General features: G+C 41.5%; 1 protein-coding gene across 5 annotated transcripts in view; it reads right to left on the minus strand.

Moving 5' to 3' along the window:
• LOC150078597 (agrin-like) overlaps nt 1-21,650 on the minus strand; it is a 294,793-nt gene that overhangs the window by 50,418 nt on the left and 222,725 nt on the right. For all 5 annotated transcript variants that reach the window (XM_090385000.1, XM_090384999.1, XM_090385001.1 and 2 more), the window contains one exon: nt 14,596-14,707. In XM_090385000.1, coding sequence (XP_090241126.1) covers nt 14,596-14,707 — 112 coding nt within the window. The remainder of the gene's footprint in view (nt 1-14,595; nt 14,708-21,650) is intronic.

A 21,650-nucleotide genomic window follows, 5' to 3' on the forward strand; every position in this document is an offset into this window, starting at 1 on the left:
AGGCTGCCCTCAGGGCTACCCCCTGGGGCCTCCTTTTGAAATGTTGTGTTGGATGAGCTCCTTGACTTGGACCTGGGCCTTGTTTCCGCTCAGGCCTTTGCTTAATATCACGTCTTCACCATTGCAGCTGACTCCTCTCGAGGCCTCCAGAAATCCAGCCATGCCGATGCTCCATAACTCAGCCAAACACCACCAACTAAAATATCTGTGGACAAAATTCAGTCCATCATACTCAAAGGTCACCTACAGCCAATCAGACTACCACAGATTAAACTCGACGGTTCTACCACAAATATAGTTATCCAGTTTAAGCATCTTGGGGTAATTCTAGACTCGAAACTGTCCTTCCCAGCTCATCTGAACTGCCTACACAACAAAGTCACGAATTATACAGTTTTGTCGCTCGTGTTAGCAGAAGGACCTGGGAACTGAACAACCATTCTCTTGCCCTCTTATACAAGGCTGTCTTCACTCCAGTGGTGGAGGCGCCTCCGTAGCCAGGTGGGAAGGAGCAGCAGTGCGTAACACACGCTTCTTGATAAGACCGGGGTTCGAGCCCGTCACCACCAAATAGATGGAGGATGCGGAAAGGTCAAGGAATGACCACCACATATCCCGGAGCAATATGGCATTAGTTGCTAATGCTCCTAAAAACCAAAATAACAAACAAACAAACAAACAAGCAAGCAAACAAACTCCAGTGGTGGCTTATGCAGCTGGCATCTGGTACACTCGCACAACAATAATCAGAATCCAGAGAAAGCCAGAATCGATACAGAGATCCATCATGCAAATAATCACACATGCTTACTGCACGATGTTACAAAATGATGGTGAATATCCGTCACCACCTAGGCCCTTCAGGTGGTGACGGGCATTCTTCCCTTAGATCTGGAGATCACACATAACGGATTCCACTATTATCTATCTCGAACGGCCTTTCTGTTTCCTTCCTGGTATTCACCTTCAACCCTGCCAAAGACATCAAAGCGTAGAAAAACGCCTTTCTTCTATACCACCAACCGACCTGGTAGGATCGATGGCTCGAGAAATAACGAAAGGCCAAATAACAAAAAAAAGTTTATTCCAAACATCAGCCAGGTTTTCCTCAAATCTCCGTCCTGGTTCTCTCCCAGTCACCTCATTACATTTTTTATAACTGGTCACGGAGAAAATCCCTGCTCGCTCGCCCACCAAACCAAAACAACGGCAATGCATAGGGCTACTGAAAAGTTCCTTGTCTGACTCACGTGAATGTACACTTATAGGATCATCTTTCATCCCTGGACCTGACACCCACTGTATCGATTTATATTTGGACTTGACACCTTTGGATTGCCACCCACCTGGATGTGAAACCGACTGGGTTGACCTTATCTCCAGACGTGTTTTCTTACTCCAAGAATTGGCAACCACAAACCTCTAGTAACCCTGTTTTCCCAGGATGGGATGTTGCTAACCCAGTCCCTGGACTGGATAGGATCCGTGGCTTAAATCTACACCAACGCCAAAGGCGATCACCCCCAGCATCCCCGCTGTGTGACTTTTCTTCCCCTTTCGCCTGGTGGATATATGTTTCACCTTTAACTAGGGGTGCCGCCTTCAACTACATCCCCTCACACTTCCGGATGGTCCCTGTTTGATAAACGAAGCCATTCTGAAGCTGTTAATAACCTAGGAGAGTTACAGTTCACGTAAATGATAACACTGAAGACAATGTAAAATCACAGGATGGCCCCGTCCTGGATCCCACCCTACCCGAAGGGCCACTCCTGAACCAGATCTATACGCTGAGGACGAGCCTGGAAACTCTGATGGCGAAATCCAGCAGTAGAATTATAACAGCACTCAGGGGAGAAATAGTCGCCATCTGGTCGAAAATGGAGCACCTTTTGATGAACGCCAACCTGGAAAGAGAAATTTGTTTTTTTGGTTGGTTGGTTGTTTTTTTTTTTTTTTTTTTTTTAGGAGCATTTGCAACTAAGGCCATATTGCTCCTGGAATATACGGTGGTCATTCCCTGACTTTTCCCCATCCTCCGTATTTGGTGGGCACGGGCTCAAACCCCGGTCTAATCAAGAAGCGTGTGCTACGCACTTTTGCTCATGACCACTTCGCTACGGAGGCGCCGGAAAGAGAAAAGGCTGTCGCGAAGCTCGATATCTATCTAGATGAGAGGGGCAACCAAATGCATCAGCGCGCTCCCTTCTTTGCAGATGCGCTGAGGAATGGAATAAAGCAAGTGCCCAACCAACCAGCAGCAACAACAACAACGCAAACCAAACGTGCCAAAACTCTTCTGTAGAAGCTCTACCTTGCCATTTTAAAGCCAGCCACACTGGATGCCACGAAAACCAGTGAGGAAATAAAGAACACAGTTGTCACTTCGCTGACTGAGGAGTTCAAAACCACAAGAATTAAATTTATTAGGAAAAACGGGCAACATCGGCGTGATAATAGAGACAGATGCGGATGAGGAGGCAAAGAATATACTAAACAACTCGAAGATACTTAGCTTAGGGCTCCTAGCAGAAACCCCAAAAAACAGAGGACCCTCTATCCGGATTTATTATGTGTCAAAGGAACTTGACCCTGCTGCAATCGCAGAGGAGATCTACCTTCATAACCTTCAGAGGGACTTCTCAGACAATGAACCATCTGACCTAATTTTCCCCAAATATCAGTCAAGTTCGAAAGCCGGACACTCGACCAATTGGGTTGTGGAACTGGCCCCATCTGCCCGGCAGTCTATTGCCAGACAAGACAGAGTTTACATAGGCTGGGGATGCCACAGATTCAGGGAGCACATGCCAGTGCCAAAGTGGTTTCAGTGCTGCAGGTTTGGACACCTACAGCCAATATGGCATTACGCCTCCCAAACCTGCACCCAGACCGAGCAGACATGTGGGCACTGTGCCAAAAAGGCCACAGATATAATGCATGCCCAAAAAAAACATCAGAACCAATTTGTGCGAACTGTAGGAGTCAGATGATGGAAAATACCCATTCAATGCACGACGGAAAGTGTCCAGTCTACCAAAAAACAAAGAGTGCGTTCCAATTGAGAATCAATTATGGGAACACAAATTAAACGGTATAATCACAACAAGATTAAATCCCTTCAAATTAATGCACAGAGAGCCAAAGCCGTCCCTGGAAAGAGAAGAAAAATATTTAGGAAGAAAACTATGACATACTTCTTATTCAAGAGCCCTACACTTATGTTAATGAGGTGCGGAGTTATCCCCTAATCTATAAGATAGTTCAAACAGCTGGTGAAACCCTCTGAGCCGCTCAGTAGTCGTGCGTAACCCTCACCTCACAGTGATCAAAATTATCCATCTCTGCTAGGCCTGCGCCCACATAATTAGCTCTTTGGGCGAGTTCTATGTGGTCTCTCTGTATTGTCGCCCAGGAGAGTATATCACCCCTGCCATCGAGTACCTGCACAATCTCAGCATGGTGCTCCGTGGAGCAAAGATTTTGATAGGATCTGATGTCGGTCCCCCATCTGGCACAGCGAAACAACCGAGCGTAGAGGAGCCCGAAATGGACACAGACTCGAGGAGTTCCTAACCAATAGCAACCTGACAGTCCTTAATAGACCTAATAATCTTCCCACCTTTTCCAGTATGCTCTGGGAGGCGACGATAGACGTTACTCTCGCCACCAGATCCTTCGTGGGATACATTACAAACTGGACCGTTCGTGAAGGATGGACAACTTCTGACCACCACGCTGCTCGCCGGCACTCTCCCGCTGGACTTAGAAATCATACAACGCGGCCTACTGTACTACCTAGACAAAGGCATCCCGCAGACTTTTCTGGGGTTCACTATTGACCTAACCAGTAACAGAAATGTGGAAAAGAAGAGGATACAAACTCACCTGCAGCAGGCATGGCAGGAAAGGTAGAGCAACTCGCAAAAGGGAGAGATCACAAAGAGTTTCTACTCAATATTGAACAAAACTACCCAACCTCACCCAACTGGTTCTCCCCAGGTCTGATAGGATCTGATGTCGGTCCCCCATCAGATCATGACATGACACCAATAGTTTTCCTGCAGACGCTTGTTGGCGATCGCACCGGGCTCCCTTGCCAGTTGCCTTTCCACACCCCCTCCCCCTGCACCGGTGGTGGGACGATTCCCCCTGGCCCCCTACTTTCTCCTGGTGAGGCATGGTCCTACCTCACTGACTTCTAGGGTTGCCTACGCTATCATCCCCATATTTCTACCTTAACCCCCCCAGCCTTCAGTCTCCCATCCATTCTATCTTTATGCTAGCGAATGTCCCACACACAAAAACTTAATTATGTCAAAATGACCGTTCGCCCATTTTTTCGGCCTTTATTATGCAAGCGTTATCCCCCTCACCTAACGATCATCAAACCAACGATGATGGATATATGTATCGCATGTATATGGATCTGTCTGTACGTACGTGCATATAAAAGAGGGCGCTCGTTTTTTTTTTTTTTTTTTTTTTTTTTTAGGTCCTAGCCACTGAAATCTCAGGAAATTAGGTGGCAGGACCTGCCAGAGTGAAACTAAAACTACTGGATTCCTGGACTGCCCCCACCGGCGAAGGTGGGGGCAACGTTGGGCCTCAGCAGGGATCCAGCGGCTAAACGACCAGATGAACACCGGTATATGACACTACGCATATACCATATCCATACACTTTTCAACCTCTGGCATTTCCAGCAAACTGGTACACGCACAATGAAAACTACGTGGAGATGGGGGAAACCCCTGGTGCCGTCTGACACTAAATACAACTTACACCTTACTTTACACCACACCAACACATTCAACATGGAGAGAACATTACAGCGTACAACCTCTTCCAGGTAGATACTTCACCGTTACTCAGTGCAAAAGGCAGATTGGCCACTGTTCAAGGACACACTACGCGATTATGCCAGAGCCTTCCAAACTGCCACTCTGATGAAATCCGACTTGGACTCCCAGCGTAAAATCGTCGATACTATAGTTAATGCAGCCAATGTCGCCATTAAGCGGAAAATCCCCGTACCGTGTGCTGTGCCATGGTGGTCCCGGCAACTGCAGAGAGCCAGGAGGACCAGGCCTGCGGCAGAAGTAGAATACCCCAGGAACCAATACGGGAGGAAAGGAATTCCTATACAGCAATGATTAGGCAGAAGAAAAAACTGACCTGGGAGCACCTTGTCTCCGTTGTGGGCAACTCTGACCCATGGAGGATTGTTTATAGGATAACAACTAGAAAACTCCCCAGGAGAGGTCATTCCCTCCACGAAGACACCTCAAGGACAGATGACAACGACGTGGCAGGACTCCCTCCGTGATATCTTGGATGTCATCTTTAAGCAACTATGCCCGGATCGCACCACCGAACAACTTCAACTGGAGAGGAAAAATGCACTGTATCACACCACAGTGGTAGAACCACTCTTCACTATACAGGAGCTCATCGTTGCAGCCTATAAAATCAGGAATACGAAATCTCCCGGAAAAGACCTAATTCAGCCAGAAATTGCCAAAAAAGTCATCGAGTATGAACCTAATCTCATTCTAAACCTCTATAACCACTGCTTGAAACGGGGGGGCATTCCCAACAGATTGGAAAACTGCATTAGTCCGCCTAATACTCAAGAATCCGTTCAAACCACCAGAACAACTTGGTGGAGTTCAACTAAACCCAGTACTGGAGGAAAGGGACTTGGGTGTTACGATACGGTCAGACATGAAATTCTCTGAGCATTGTAAACAGGTTGCAAGGAAGGCCCATGGTGTCCTATCGATGATCTATCGAACTTTTGCAAGTAGAGATAGGGACGTGATAATCCCATTATGTAACGCTTTTGTTAGACTACACTTGGAATACTGTGTTCAAGTATGGAGACCGCACCTAAAGAAAGACATCGAGCTTCTTGAAAGGGTGCAAAGAAGGGTAACTCGCCTGGTGAGATCGGCAAAAGGGCGTCCTTATGAAGAAAGACACTTGGAATATGTGGGTTGCAGAGTTTGGAAACTAGACACCTTAGAGGAGATTTGATTGAGGTGTTTAAGGCTCTGAGAGGCATCAGTAAAATGAATGAGGACAAAATTTTCAAGATTATAAATGATGCTAGAACTAGGGGACATAAATTCAAGTTACGGGGGGGGGAAATGTTTAGATTGGACTGCAGGAAGTTTTATTTTAGCCAGCGAGTTATAAATTACTGAAATAAGTTGCCTTCATGGGTGGTAGAGGCTGACAGTTTGGGGAAATTCAAAGGTCATCTGGATAGTACTTTCGGGTAAGGGAAGCGCATGGGATGATAGGTTTAATTTCCTTTTTTTTATTATTATTTATTTATTTATTTTTTTTTTTTTATTTTATTTTTTTATTTTTTTTTTATTTTTTGGCTGGTGCAGCATAAGCCATAGGATTTCTTGCACCATGCAGCCGTTACTAATACTAACAGCCAGAATCCTATACACCTATTGCTCTGTTGTCCGTCCTGAGCAAAGTGTTTGAGCAGCTCCTTCGCCGGAGATTAGAAAGCCACTACGAAACCGCAGGGCTGGCTGCTCCAAACCAATTTGGTTTCAAGCCAGGAAAATCAACTGTTAATGCACTGGGAAATATTATAGCCACAGCCAAAAACTGCAACAATAAATACTTCTTGGCAATATCCGTGGACTTCGCAGGCGCATTCGACGCCTTATGGTGGCAGAGTGTCCTGGATCGACTCAGACGAGCCAACGACCCAGAGAACCTATATAACTGCATCAGTAGCTATATTTCAGATAGCTAGACCGACAGCTAGACTTTGTCTAGTTATCTTTCAGATAATTAGACAGAAAAGTTTCAAGGCATATATAGAGAGGCTGCCACAGGGTTCTGTTTTAGGGCCTCTGCTCTGGAACTACATACTGGATGAGTTCTTCAACAGCGACCTTGGAGAAGTCCAATTACAAGCGTACGCGGATGACCTGATCTTGAAGCTGGGGGCAGACTCCAGGGCTCTCTTAGAGACCTAAGCAAATCGTGCGCTGACACTGCTACAAGAATGGCCTACTCATAACGAACTGAACATCTCACCTGCTAAGACCTGCTCTGTCTTACTGAGGGGCACGCTTGCACCAACCAGACCGCCGCAGATAAAGATCCGTGGCACTACGATAAAACTGCAAGCACAAATGAAATACCTTGGAGTAGTCATTGACAAAAATCTATCTTTCCTACAGCATCTTGTCAACCTATGTAAGAAGATCACAAACTACACTGCCCTAGTACCCGCGGGACAGAGGCCTCAAAAAGCGCACCCTAGCGCTCTTCAATAAGGCAGTTTTCATCCCTGCCATCACTTACGCCTCTGGGGTGTGGTTCGCAAAGACGCAGACCTTTGTCAATCGCCGAAAGCTAGAAACCATCCAGCGCTCTATCCTCCTAACAATAACAAGAGCTTGTCGCACAGTCTCAACCCATGCCTTTCAAGTCCTAGCAGGTGTACTACCTTTAGACCTAGAAATTATCCGCTCAGGTCTACTTTATCAATTCTCAAAAAGAAAATCAGACACAATATTACACTTCACCTCTTGTCCACTCAACAACAGGACTGCAGAAGAAAAGAGACTCATCACCCATTTAACGCAGGTCTGGCAGACTAGGTGGATGGAATCTACAAAGAGGGCCATAACCCGAAAATTTCTTTCAGAAGTCCAAACAGTTTATCCCAAATGTCCAACATGGTTCTCCCCAGGTCTATGAACCATCTTCCATCTCACAGGGCACGGTTCCATTCGTGCAAAACTGACTTATTTCCATCTAACTGACAACCCTTTGTGTAACTGTGGGTCTCAGGAAACCTGGGATCACCTTATGAACCACTGCCCGCTTTACGAAGACTTTCGACGCATTCTCATTACACAGATTCATTACCTTCCGCAGAATCAAGAAACCCATCTTCTGGAACACGAGCAACACTACCGCGCCTTTTCCAAGTTTGCCCAAGACCTTTTGGCCAGGCAACGAACTTTACCTCAACCGTAAATCTCCGCAGGAATAGTGCCATACAACTCCTTCCTTGGTTCGTCCCAGGAGCGACACAACCACCAGGACAGCTCAGATGCTGCCATTAGGCCTTCCTAGCCACGCCCCTTGTGTGGTCCTTTCCCTCCACTCCCTCTTTGACTCCTGGACTTCTACCCCTCCGTGCCCGTCTTTTCCCTCTGATGGGGCATGGTCCTGCTCCACTGATTTGGGGATTATCTTCTCTATGGACCCCTTATCACTATCTTTCCCTCCTAGCCTTCAGTCTCCCCAGCCCTCTCTCTAAGTTAAAATTACTACTGTACGAATCATCTCTAAATTGCTTGAGCCCTACAGCCAAAAACTTAATAACATCAATTAGTATAAATTGATTAGTACTCCTTTCAATTGATTAGTTGAAACTAATTGATTAGTACTCAATCAATTAGTACTCCTTTTGGTTGACCCCTATCTATAACTTTTTTTTTTAATTTGATTTAATTAATTAATTTTTTTTTAGGTCCTAGCCACTGAAATCTCAGGAAATTAGGTGGCAGGACCTGCCAGAGTAACTAACTATAATACTGGTGCACCTGGGCTGCCTCCACGGGGCGGAGTGTGGACAACATTGGAACCCATTAGGGGCCCAGCGGCTAAATGACCGGAAGAACAACAGTACACGACACTACACGTATACAAAATCCATACACTTTTAAACCTCTGGCATTGACAGTGTTCTGTTTCACACCCACAATGTATAGCTCGCGGAGATGGGGGAAACCACTGGTGCCGTTTGACACACTCTACACTCTCTTCCGGATGGTGGAAAACATCTTAGATCGAGTCCGTCGATGATGGGAGGAATTTTTTTGGGGCTTTTTTCACAACCTGGCTGAATTAGTCGGTCTCAGGCAATCCCTCACTCTTACTTTCAACCCCCCCGCTTCACAAGAAGATAGTGTGCATAGTGTTAGGGTCGGGCACCACCTGTGGTTTCCCACATCTGCGCCATATGTACACTGAAGAAATACAGAACACTGTAAATGCCAGAAAAAGTGTAGTGTGTTGAATGTGTAGTTTTGTGTTGGGTTCTGTTGTGTGTCCTGGCATTTGGCCACAGGGCCCCTGGTGGAACCCCACGTTGCCCGCACACACCACTAGGAGGTAGCCAGGCTGCCCATTATTCTCTGGCAGGTCTCCGTCAGGGTCGCCTGAGCTTTCTGAACGGAGAACAATTAAAAAAAATAATAATAATAAAAAAAAATAATAAAAATAAATAAATAAAATAAAAAAAAAATAAAAAATAATAATAAATAAATAAAAATAATTAAATTTAATTTAAAAAAATAATAAAAAATAATAAAAATAAATAAATAAAATTAATTAAAAAATAATAAATAAATAAAAAAATTAAATTAAATTAAAAAAATAATAATAATAAAAAACCGATGATAATAATAATAATAGAAAATAATAATAATAAAAAATTAATAAAATAAAAAAATAATAAAAAATAAAATAAAATAAAATAAATAAAATAAAATAAGTAAATAAATAATAAAAATAAATAAAAAATAAGGTAATGTGCGGCAATACAGTGTGTATGGAAGAAGATGGGGGATGAAAGTAAGAGTAAGGGGATGTAGGTAAGGGCATCCCGTAAATTGACAGTGGAGCATATGCCCCACCAGGAGAAAAGGGGAGGGGATAACTCCAGAAGGGTAGAAAAATCATTCAGCGAGAGTGCTGAGTGTGACTTATATTTTGCGGTGGAGTGGTCAAGACCACTGGAGCCTACCAAACCATATGGAAAGTTAGCAGGTAATCCTACTTTGGATGTTCCAGAGTTAGCAAGTCGATGCTGGTAAAATGGTCAGGTACAGATTTTTTATTTCAAGTTTGAGTAAGTCCTTTACAGGTTTCTATCCCTGGCTTGTGTTGGTTGTAGAGTCCTGCACCTAGCAGAGCTATACTCTGTACTTCACAAGAAGAGTTATACTTTGTACTCTCTACACTCTACTTTTTTTTTGTTAACTTTGTCTGTCTAGGAAGCTCAGGCGACCTTAGCGGAGACCCGCTAGAGAATAATGGGCACCCTACTTACCTCCTAGCTGTGTGTATGGGCAACGTAGGGTTCCATCAGGAGCTCTGCTGCTAAAAGCCAGAACCCAACACAACGTTTTGCATTCTGTACTGAAACCTTAGCATCATATCATACCGGAAAGAGATCTTCCAGAATTCTCATCTGCTCATCGCCACACGAATCCCTGTTAGATCAAAACACCTTTCCAACTACAAATAATTCCGAAATTTAAAAACAAACGTGGAATGCCATGTTATGGCAAAGACCATGCAGAATGTACTCCAAATATAAATGGACTGAGACAACATATAAAGGGTTGATACCAAATGAAACCGTGCGGCATAAGTTCAACTGCTACCTTAAAGGAAAATAATATTTGGTAAGCTATTGACGGGAAAATATGGCCCTTCAATAGCAATTTGGTAAACATATAATTAATAACTTGTGTATACGGAATTACTCATTTGTAAGTTTATGATTAACATATGTATATACAGAATTTTATATATATATATATATATATATTATATATATATATATATATATATATATATATATATATATGTGTATAAAGGTATTCGGGATGAGACTACGTGTTCATGTAACCCACTGCACCCCGTAGTACTTCGTACCCTGCTATGTAATTAGCATTTTCATGGCACTGAGCCGTCCGTTTTTGAAATAAATAATTAAAAATTAATAACGAGCCAGGAGTGTCTGATGACACATGTCGACGATGCCACCTGGCCTCAGAAACGATCCAATACATCACCGTGGGATCCAAAGTTATTACCCAGACTGAGTACACTCAGAGACACGACCAGGTAGCCAGGATAATACATCAGAAGCTGGCGAGGAAATACCATTTCATCGAAGAGAGTGTACCGTACTACAAGTACAAACCCCAGGCAGTAGTAGAGACCTCAACCCACAAGCTGTACTGAGATCACGCCATAATAACAGGTAACACAATCCCGCACAACAGACCGGACATAGCCCTTGGGGACAAACTGGAAAAGGCTACGGATCTCATTGACACAGCAGCGGTGCCCAACACTGACAACCTCCAGAAAAGCCAGAGGGAAAAAATCAGGAAGTTGACGGATCTAAGACAGGAGATCAAAGAGGTGTGGCATATGCAACAAGTAACGTCCATCTCGATCATCGTGTCAACACTCCCCTCCGAGGTATGGTGCCAAAGACCCTACATAACAGCCTAACAGCAGTACGTCTCCCAGCGAACACCTACAAGGAACTCCAGAAAGTCGTGAACACCTGTAGGACAGTAAGGGATCCTCGCCCAACAGTAACACCAGACATTACAACCACCCTGTGTACCTGGTAGCAGTATCTGTCACGGGGTGAACCCCCCCATCAGGGTGAAATAATATTACAACATAATAATAATAAAATGAAACAGTATGAATGAAAAAGGGCCCGTGGTTACTAGATTCTATGACTAAAAGAAATAAAAATACAGTATAACATCTAGTGACAAATTTTAATGACTAAAAATGCCCCCCACCTCCCTCAAGTCGGTGGGGGGAATTGATGAATTAGGGAGCAGAGTGATGCACGGTTTATTGTTTTTCACACCAAATTCCAGGTTCAAATCTGCAGCTTGCTTACAAGCAAAGCTGTTTCATTACCAGATTCATTAAGAAATTTCAGCGATGGGTTACAGACCAGTTATTGCCCAATATTCTAAAAAGAAGCTGTACCTTTTAGAACGCGCCCAATTGTTCGCATCAAACAAGCGGGGTTCCAACGAATACTTGCAAGAACGTCGCACATCAGTTAATTATGTCCAATTAAGAAAAATAAAATGAATGCGTTGAAAACAGAACCGTTAATTCTTGCCCATGAAAATGAAGTTCGACAAACGTTACGTTATAGATGAACTTTTAGGGGAGCACGGTCGTGTAATTTTAAGGTTCCTGCCACACCCCTCAGTCCAATCGAGCTCGAGAAAAATGGTATTTTGAAAAAAAAAAAAAAAAAAAAAAATGTTGGTAGAGACGAATGAAACGTAAGTGCTGTTGAAGCGCAGCGTGAAGTGGAACCCGACAGATGGGCTCAATGTACGGAATGTCACGGACGTAGAAAGTAATTACTGCGTGAAAGATGATAGGACTGAAGAGAGTGATGGAACCACCTGTTTTAATAAATGATGGTGAACATGAAACCGAGAGCGAATCAGCGAAAATTTTAAGAGCGATTTTAACTGCATTCTTTAAAAATGAATGCGTGGTACATTCTCTCTCTCTCTCTCTCTCTCTCTCTCTCTCTCTCTCTCTCTCTCTCTCTCTCTCTCTCTCTCTCTCTCTTCGAAAAAGGCACCTGCAAACTCTTCTTAAAGAGGCTCTTTTCAGGACACAAATCTTGGTAAAGAATAACCGGTGGGTCATAATTTTCTTACTTAATTTATTATATTTGACGCCAGTCGTTTATTCGAAAATTAAATGCACAAGGCATAATATGATATGGGTTTAAATTAACTAAATATCGGGGTAGATACACCATTTATGGGGGGTAAACTATGGCGAATTACACCGATATTATACCAGTCGTTTATATAAAAAAAAAAGTTTCCAGAATTTATTCAGTGTCTTCTTTTTTTTGGCAGATTTAAATCAAAAAATTCAAAAACAATGCACTTGAAAACCACAGTGACAAAATTCCATATTTTTTTTCATTTTATTACAATACATTGGCACACAGGGCGTTCAGACCTCTTCAACCGTATTAAAATAAGTAATCTTAATTAATCCAACTGCATCTTAAACACGGAGTGCGGTACTGTAAAAATGTTAAATTTCAGATTAAACTATAATAATAATAAATTTATTTTTCCCTATTTTATGTCGTTATACTTTTTTGGGAGATAACAGCAAAATGGGAGGATGGTCCCTTAGAAAACGACGTGAATAACGGTAAAAATGTACAGTTCTGAAATTGTACACGTAATGTTCGACAGAAATAAATTGGAGTTTTTTCTACATTTCTTCAGAGAAGACTTTGAACAGCACCGCTACTTATAATCATTGTGAACATTTTTTACAATTAATTGATGAGAGGAAAGAAAAATGTGCTGAGATGTCTTCACACAAATTTGCAAACTACTTGCCAACCGCTTCCTTTAACATTTTGTACATTATTTCCATATTAGTAATGATTTCTTTCCTCTGGTTTTAGCGCCTCCGTATTTTATATTTTTCTGACCTATGGCTTTTCTGAAAAGCGGAACCTTCAGGGGCTTCATTTCTAAAATTGTACGATATTTCTTCTTCGTCTAATTGTATGATGAAACAGAATCGAAGAGTGGAAGAAAGTCTGTTGTTCCAAAGCATTGTAAACAAAGACCTGCTCGGCTTTCTGTAGCAGTTACAGATGCTGAGGAGTCTCACTTCCTCTTATCTCGAACTAACCGATGCGATCCAGGAAGGCCCAAAATTGAACGAACGCATCCGATTGAGAAAGTGAGTTGATTCTCGCAAGTTTTCTTTGGCTGGTGGTACCCCATGAGATGATTCCATAGGTGAGCTGGGGCTGAATTAAAAAAAGGAATACTAGTGTGTTAAGGGAAGGAGACTACCGAGGCAGAGGCCTGGCGAGTATTCCCGCTTAGTGACGAAGTTTTCTTCTTAGGGTTATCATTTGTTTTGCCAAACTTAGCTTATCAATAAAGAGCAAGGCAGAGATTTGAGTTGAAGCTGATTACGGTTTTAATCTGTGATCAAGATGGACATATCACTGGCCATACGTTATATGGTGGGAAGGTTGAAGAAGGGAGGGAAATTCATTGATATAAAGAAATAACAAATGTCCGGATTACGACTGATTTGTTCTTACGACAAACGGCCAATCAGTATGTAGTCTTCAAAGAGAAGGCTAATTTTCCCTCTCAATTGTTGAGTAGGATATCTAGATTTTATGCAATCATAGGCTTAGTTAAGTCCAGAAGAGTGCTATTGCATAGTGACCCTTTTCAAGACTATCAATGATCCTTGGAGCAGAAGTCAACAACTGCAAGATCAGTGGATCTTTCAGAGCAATAGGCATACTTTTTTTGATAGATGAGATGATTTACTTCAAGGAAGCCCCTCATAGTCGGCTATGAAGAATTTTTTCTAATAATTTTGGAAAAACTGAGAGTAGAGCTATTGGGCGAAAGTTGTGATACAGTTATAGACTACACATTTAAATTAAAATTAAACTATACGCAGGAGAGTTGTTATTTGGTTTTTAGGAGCATTAGCAACTAAGGCCATATTGGTCCGGGATATGCGGTCGTCATTCCTTGACCTTTCCGCATCCTCCGTATTTGGTGGGCACGGACATATACGCAGGAGGAACAGCAAAACGTTTGCCACACAGCTATACAGTTTACAAATGGAAAACACACACATCAAATTCCGGAAATCAGTCGTCACATGATACGGACTTTAGCTTGATATTACGGCGAAATGTTGATAAATACAGGATAAATTTACATTAGAAGAAAAGCAAACCTTCGATTCACCAGAAGAAATTGGTCCATCATCCAGCTGCAACGATCCTCTTCTCTGAATTCGAGTAACTCTGACCACGTGCCACTGATTCAGAATAACCGGTAACGAACTCCTGCCCATTTCAAAAAGGAAGAAAATGTCAGAATCAGAATTTGATACCAAAAACTCCTTCGACATAACATAATAACAAAAATAAAGGTAAAGATGAAATATTACAAAAAAACAAATATTTGTACCTAAAAGTTAAGTTGATGTTGTTATAGGAGTTTCAGCGACTAAGGCCATGTTGCTCAGTGTATATTATCTGTAAATTGCACGTGTTCTGAGGTCGACTTTCCCTTTTCCGGACGAAAAACCCGAGTTTCTGGCAAAAAAAAAACCATGTTACCATCTTCTGAGATCGAGGAGTTAAGTCATATTGTGAAAAAGGTCCATAAAAATTCCTCCCATAATCGACGGACTTGAACGATACGGTCTTTTCCACCCGGTGTAGGAAGGACAGCGATCCCACCAACTGCGCTACACGAGAGGACTCGTAAAAGGTATAATCGGAGTTTACGATGGCAACATCCTTTTAACAAAAATTTATATCTCAATTCAAAATCGAGCAACTTGAATGGATATAGATTTCTAGTGTAATCTTTGTGAGAAATCAATTATCAAATTGTGACAGAATCGTTGGTAAATGGATACTTGAGAGCAACCCGTATACCAATTAGCGTGCATCTCAACAAAATAAGCTCAAACGCGTTTCCAGGAGCGGCATAAAGTATTACTGCAAAATTGGACAAATAAATAGCAACCCTCCAATGGGTTCAGATTGTGCCTTGAGCATGGAAAAACTTCAGATGAAATTGCATTATGTTCAAGTTTACATTTTCTTCCATCCCACGTATAATGGAAGCATATGAAATGGCATCAAGGCTAATACTCAGGATTTCTAAGAGGTACAAACTAAAGGTTATAATCATTTAATCACCAACATCGAGCTATGATGATGAACAGTTGAAGAAATGTACACCGAAATTGAGAGTCTTCTAGATGAGTAGAAAACCCATTACATTATAATTATTTGGGATTTCAATACTAAAGTTGGAAAAAGACAAAACACCGCAGAAAGGGGAACTATAGGAAATTTTGGAATTGGTGAAAGAAATAAAAGAGGTGAAAGACTTGTGGAATTTGCAGAATCTCAAGGATTGTCAGTAACGAACACTTTTTTTCAAGGTAAGGGTGAACAGAAAGTGGACATGGAAGAGTCCAAATGGATTAACAACTAATGAAATCGACTTCATCCTCACTAACAGAAGATATATCGTGAATGATGTTACCGTCCCGAATAAGGTAAATGTTGAAAGTGATCACAGAATGGTAAGATGTACACCTGATATAGATGTAGGAAAGGAAAAAACTGACTCGAGTAAATAATACAAAGGTCTTTGAGATAACAGCAGAGGAGAAAGAGCAGTACGTAGTGGAACTTAAGAACAAGTTTGAGCTTCTGCAGACTGTTCAGGACCAAGATATCGACGAGGAATATTACAACTTTCTGAAAGTGATAAAGCCCAAGAAACCTACAGAGAAAATGAAATCCAAAGAAAAAAAAATTAGTCAAGAAACACTTGTCATGATGAACCGAAGACGACAAATGAAGAGCAAGAAAGACACTGACAGGGAGAAAATTGAGTATACTGAGTTATGCAAAGCCATTAGAAAGAGACTCAGAGAGGACATAAGACGATTTAACACAACAAAAGTAGAACAAGCATTAAGGGAAAACAAAGGATTTAAATCAGCAGCCATGAGCTGCTGATTTAAATCCTTTAAAAATGAAATGAAATGAAAAATGAAAGCAAGATAAACACTGCCAAGGAGAAAATTGAGTATACTGAGTTATTCAACGCCATTAGAAAGAGACTCAGAGAGGACTTAAGAAAATTTAACACAAGAAAAGTAGAACAATCATTAAGGGAAAAAAAAGGACTTAAATCAGCATCCATGATACAGAAAGACAAATGATACTGAAACTGAAGAATAGCGATGGTGTACTTATAAACAGCAGAGAAGGCATAATTCAAATAGCAGAAGACTACTATAGAGAATTATACAAGGAGCGAGGGAATGATACCAGCAGTGGGGAAGATGGATTGCAAAGTAGCAACACATACGACATACCCGATATTCTTCCTGATGAGGTAGAACATGCATTGAAGAAAATGAAGAATCGGAAAGCCCCGGGGGAAGGTGAAGGCGAAAAATGAAAGCAAGATAAACACTGCCAAGGAGAAAATTGAGTATACTGAGTTATTCAAAGCCATTAGAAAGAGACTCATAGAGGACTTAAGAAAATTTAACACAAGAAAAGTAGAACAAGCATTAAGGGGAAAAAAAAAGGACTTAAATCAGCATCCATGAGTAGGAATACAGAAAGACAAATGATACTGAAACTGAAGAATAGCGATGGTGTACTTATAAACAGCAGAGAAGGCATAATTCAAATAGCAGAAGACTACTATAGAGAATTATACAAGGGGCGAGGGAATGATGCCAGCAGTGGGGAAGATGGATTGCAAAGTAAAAACACGTACGACATACCGAATATTCTTCCTGATGAGGTAGAACATGCATTGAAGAAAATGAAGAATCAGAAAGCCCCGGGGGAAGATGATGTTACCGTAGAATTGTTAAAATTGGGAGGAGGAAGAGACATGGCACAAAAACTGGCAAGACTTTTCACAAAATGCATTAGAAAAGGTGTAGCGCCTAAGCAGTGGAATAATGCAATCATAGTTTTGCTGCATAAGAAAGGAGATAAATTGTAAATTATAGAGCAATTAGCTTGTTATCCCATATCTACAAGTTGTTCACAAGGGTCATTACTAACAGATTAGAGAGAATACTTGATGAGAATCAACCGAAAGAGCAAGCTGGCTTTAGGACAGGATTCTCAACTATGGATCACCTTCACGTAATATCACAGCTGATGGAGAAAGAAAATGAATATAAAACACCATTATGCCTGGCATTTGTGGATTATGAAAAGGCATTTGACTCCATACAGCATAAGGCAATGTTTCGGGCACTGGAAAGACAAGGCATAGATACTCCATATATTATGATTTTGAAGAAAATATATGAGAACGCTACCTCCTTTATTAAGGGTAGGGATGTGTTTCAATTTCGGTAGGGATGTGTTTCCCAATAATGGTAGGGATGTGTTTCAATTTCGAAAGTGACCTCTCATTTGGATCTAGGGGTGGTTTGGGATGAGATTATAATCTTCGTAACCACTCCATCCACATGAAAGCCAAAACATATTGCCCTCTATACGCCACAATGCAGGAGCTAGTAGGAATCTGAAACTTGGAGCTCCCAACTGAATACACCATGAAATCCGCCGTCCCCTTATATGCTCGCAGATTTGGTCCTAGTTGTCACGTTAAAACCGTTTTCGAGTTTGAATACTGGTTTCTCACTTTGCCCAATAGAGAATCTCTTCACCATTTCAAGAGCTACTCTGTACGTGGACTTCAAATAAAGCCTTGGAGCCTGCAACTTATCACAAATAATTTGTCGTTCCACCAAAAATCGACAATATAAGTTCGCGCCCACGGCCAAATGCAAGGCCCTCTACTAAGCCTACCTCTCCTCTCCTTAATCAATGTGGTTGACGGTCTTCGGCGTTGCTTCCCTGAAAATACACTTAAGATATATAATACACTGAATATTGCCGCCAAAAGGTTTTGAGAAGATGCGAAAGACGCTTTTTGGGGCCTCTTTCTCCTCACTCAACTGTGAAGGATACCTCCAAATTGATGGTAATGACCATCCGATTACCGTTGATTCGGTGACGGGATGACCGTTACATATCCTCCCGATCACAGTGTCAACGATGATCGTGATGGTCATTACTTGTTGCATATGCCACAGATCCTCCATAAAAACCTCGCAACAATAGGCCTGCCAAAGAACACTTATATGGAACTCCAGAAAGCTGCAATCCTGAACACTTGTAGGATAGACAGAGAGTTCCTCGACCAATAGTGATAACAGCCGGATATAACTACCCCCCACGCACTTGTTACCAGTACCGGTCACAGGGTGGGAAACCCCATCAGGGAGAAATAATAATAATTAGCTTCTCAGTTCACAATAACAACTGTTGTCTGTCTTTTAACCCTTCACAAACGAATATGAGAACATAGTCATCGATATATTTAGGTCGTGTACAGTTGTTTATTATTATGTTTTGATGATTTCGCACCAGATCTACACAACATCTAAATCTACTCTCTGCTGCAACCTGCAATATACGCCCAGAGTCCACAGAGCCCATGTGCTAAAAATAAAGTCATTCCTTCATCTGTGCTCAGCTAAGCAGGATCACATCAACATCTGGAACACGGTTGGTTGGCGTTTGCCAGGCAGACATCTCCGTAGTACTCCCTCCCTCTGCTCAAGGCTCCAGCGGTTACAGAATTTCAAGAGACACTTCCCTAATGTGACTCTGGACACTCTCAACTCGTTCAACATCGACCTGTGGACTATAGACAAGGCATATCGCGATGGCATCTTGGCCCATCTTGCTGTTTGTAAAGGACATTTATGTAAGTGCCGATCTCAGTTAGCTGATGTCATTTCATGTTCTGCTCAACTTGTAGTCCTTTTTCGCTGTAATTATTACTTCATTTTTACATTTTGATTATCATCTTTGCTTTGATCTATTAATTATTATTTAGTTATTATTACTATTATTATTTTTTTTCTATTATAAAACAAAATCATTTGTATAAACAACGAATTGTAAGATTCCTCTGGCTTTCTGTGTAAGGAATCAGTATTGTATAAAATTTATGTTAATAAAGAGTCTTATTATTCTTATTTCGGAATTGATCTGCCATCGTGAATGCTGATGATTGCAAACAGCGTTGATGAATGAGACGGTTACGAAGTTAAGTACGAATTAATAAATGTTGCTTCACCAAGATCAAATTCTAGCAAAGTTTATTGGTAACCCGTCAGAAACAATCTCCAGTAGAATCCCACCAAATACCAAAATAGGAAGTGCTAATCATTTCGGTTTTTTCCCTTTGGTACCCAATGTACGGGTCAAATAAGATCTATAATTGGCAAATCACACATCTCACTTTCGCTCAGTGAACTATGTGAACAGAGTTCAATTTAATCTGCTGCCAGGTGACAGTCTTAAACCTTTTGCAAATTTTGCAAATAACATGAAAGCAGCACATCGAATAACTACTGCTCTACAGAAAAAAGCGACTCTATAGCAGCAGATCACATAAAGAGCCAACCGAATTTATTTGCAGACTTTTTTGAAAATACTTTTCTCTCTCTCTCCCCAAATTATCATCCTATAGAGAATGATCAGTGTCGGTGAATTTACACACTCCACACTGAATGAATCGTATCTGTATTTCCGACATCTTGTGAAAAGGGCGACCAAAAACATGAAGTTAAAGTTTATTCTTCTATTGGCCTCGATGATTTGTTAAGGAGTGAGCTACTGCATCCTCGTTCAATTGCTCCACATCGAGACTTCACAATCTGGGTAAATTCGCCAATCCATCTAACGATACGAAGATAATACCTGTCCTCAAAACAAGGTAACCCCACCAACACTCAATTTATTAAATTTGAAAATAATAATACTCTGCAAATCATAAAGACACTTGCACTGGTCAGCACTAAATTCATTCATGTACGCCCGGCTACCACGCCCCTGTCTCGGAGTGTACACGATGCTTGTAATAACCATCCTCCCCACACCAGATTGAAAATACTCAGGTTCGAATTCCCCTCAATGACGCGATTCGAGCTTTTATGAGCTTCACCACTCCGTAATTGAATAAGTCAGTCTCGGGCGAGGAATTTCTGGGGTTTTGCTAAGGTGACAGTTTATTTATTTTTTTATTTTTTGATAACTACGACTAATATCACGGTCAGTTGTGAAACTATTTCAGCAATGGAAAAAGTCAACGCGAAAGAGATGTCATTTATACAGAAAGCTTTTGAGTCTGTGAAAACCACAATCTACTTGAAAATAAATCAGGATCATTTGCATTGGAGAATTTCTAATATCGTGGACTGAAAGTTATCTTAGGCCATAACGTGTGACAGTTACAAATCAACCGTCACGTCCATACACGTTGCATTCGGAAGTCCCTCAGGGATCAGATTTGGGTCCTTCACTTTTCGCAGTGACGTTAGTGACAGGAAACTGGTGAAATAATTATCGATTTAACCTCCTTGCAGTGTAATCTGCCTTTAATTTCTTAAAGAATAACAGATTATTTTCAGACGTTTCGCTACTTCCTCAGGATAGGAAGTGAGACCTGTCTCACTTTCTATCCTATGGGTGACAGCAGATAGTAAAGTCATCCGAGTAGTAGCTGCAGGAATGAACTGTGTTCGGGATGTCTTTTGCCACGATTAAATCTGACTGAAGGTAGTGTTACACCGATCCCTGAGGAACTCCATCCGGATAAACAAGGTGATGAGAAAGGGTATTGCATAGCTTACCTAAAAGTTCTATTCTGTAAAACGTGTTAGATTTCCACGTAATCCAAAAGAATATGTTTTTAAGAGTTCCGAAACACCAGGTGGTATCGAAGGCTTTCTCAATATCTATACCACGACCAGATGTTCAATTTCTGTCAAACGCATTTCATATATTTGAGTTAGCTGTGTTCATGAGATCTAAGGAGGACTTTTTTTATGGAAACCGTATGGTGATCACAGATACTGTGTGTACCTATTTTGACTTATTTTCCGAATGTTTTCCTGAGATAGTTTGTAAAATACACTGGTCAACAATTATAAGGATAACAATAGCCTTTTCCAGGTTCGTTTTGGAAATCCTAAAAGAATTGGATATCGCCAGAAACTGAAATCTACTTCTCGTTGAATATTTGATTACAAAAGTTCATCGTATCATCTAATGTTAAAACATTAGATGATATGCGTCATCCGGACCAGCTGCGCCATTCTTTGATATATTTATTAATTTTCGTGATTCAACTATTTTAAGGTTTGGT

This window comes from Mastigoproctus giganteus, chromosome 11 (genome assembly GCF_048544385.1).
Source record: "Mastigoproctus giganteus isolate SK-2022 chromosome 11, ASM4854438v1, whole genome shotgun sequence".
Lineage (NCBI taxonomy): Eukaryota > Metazoa > Arthropoda > Arachnida > Uropygi > Thelyphonidae > Mastigoproctus > Mastigoproctus giganteus.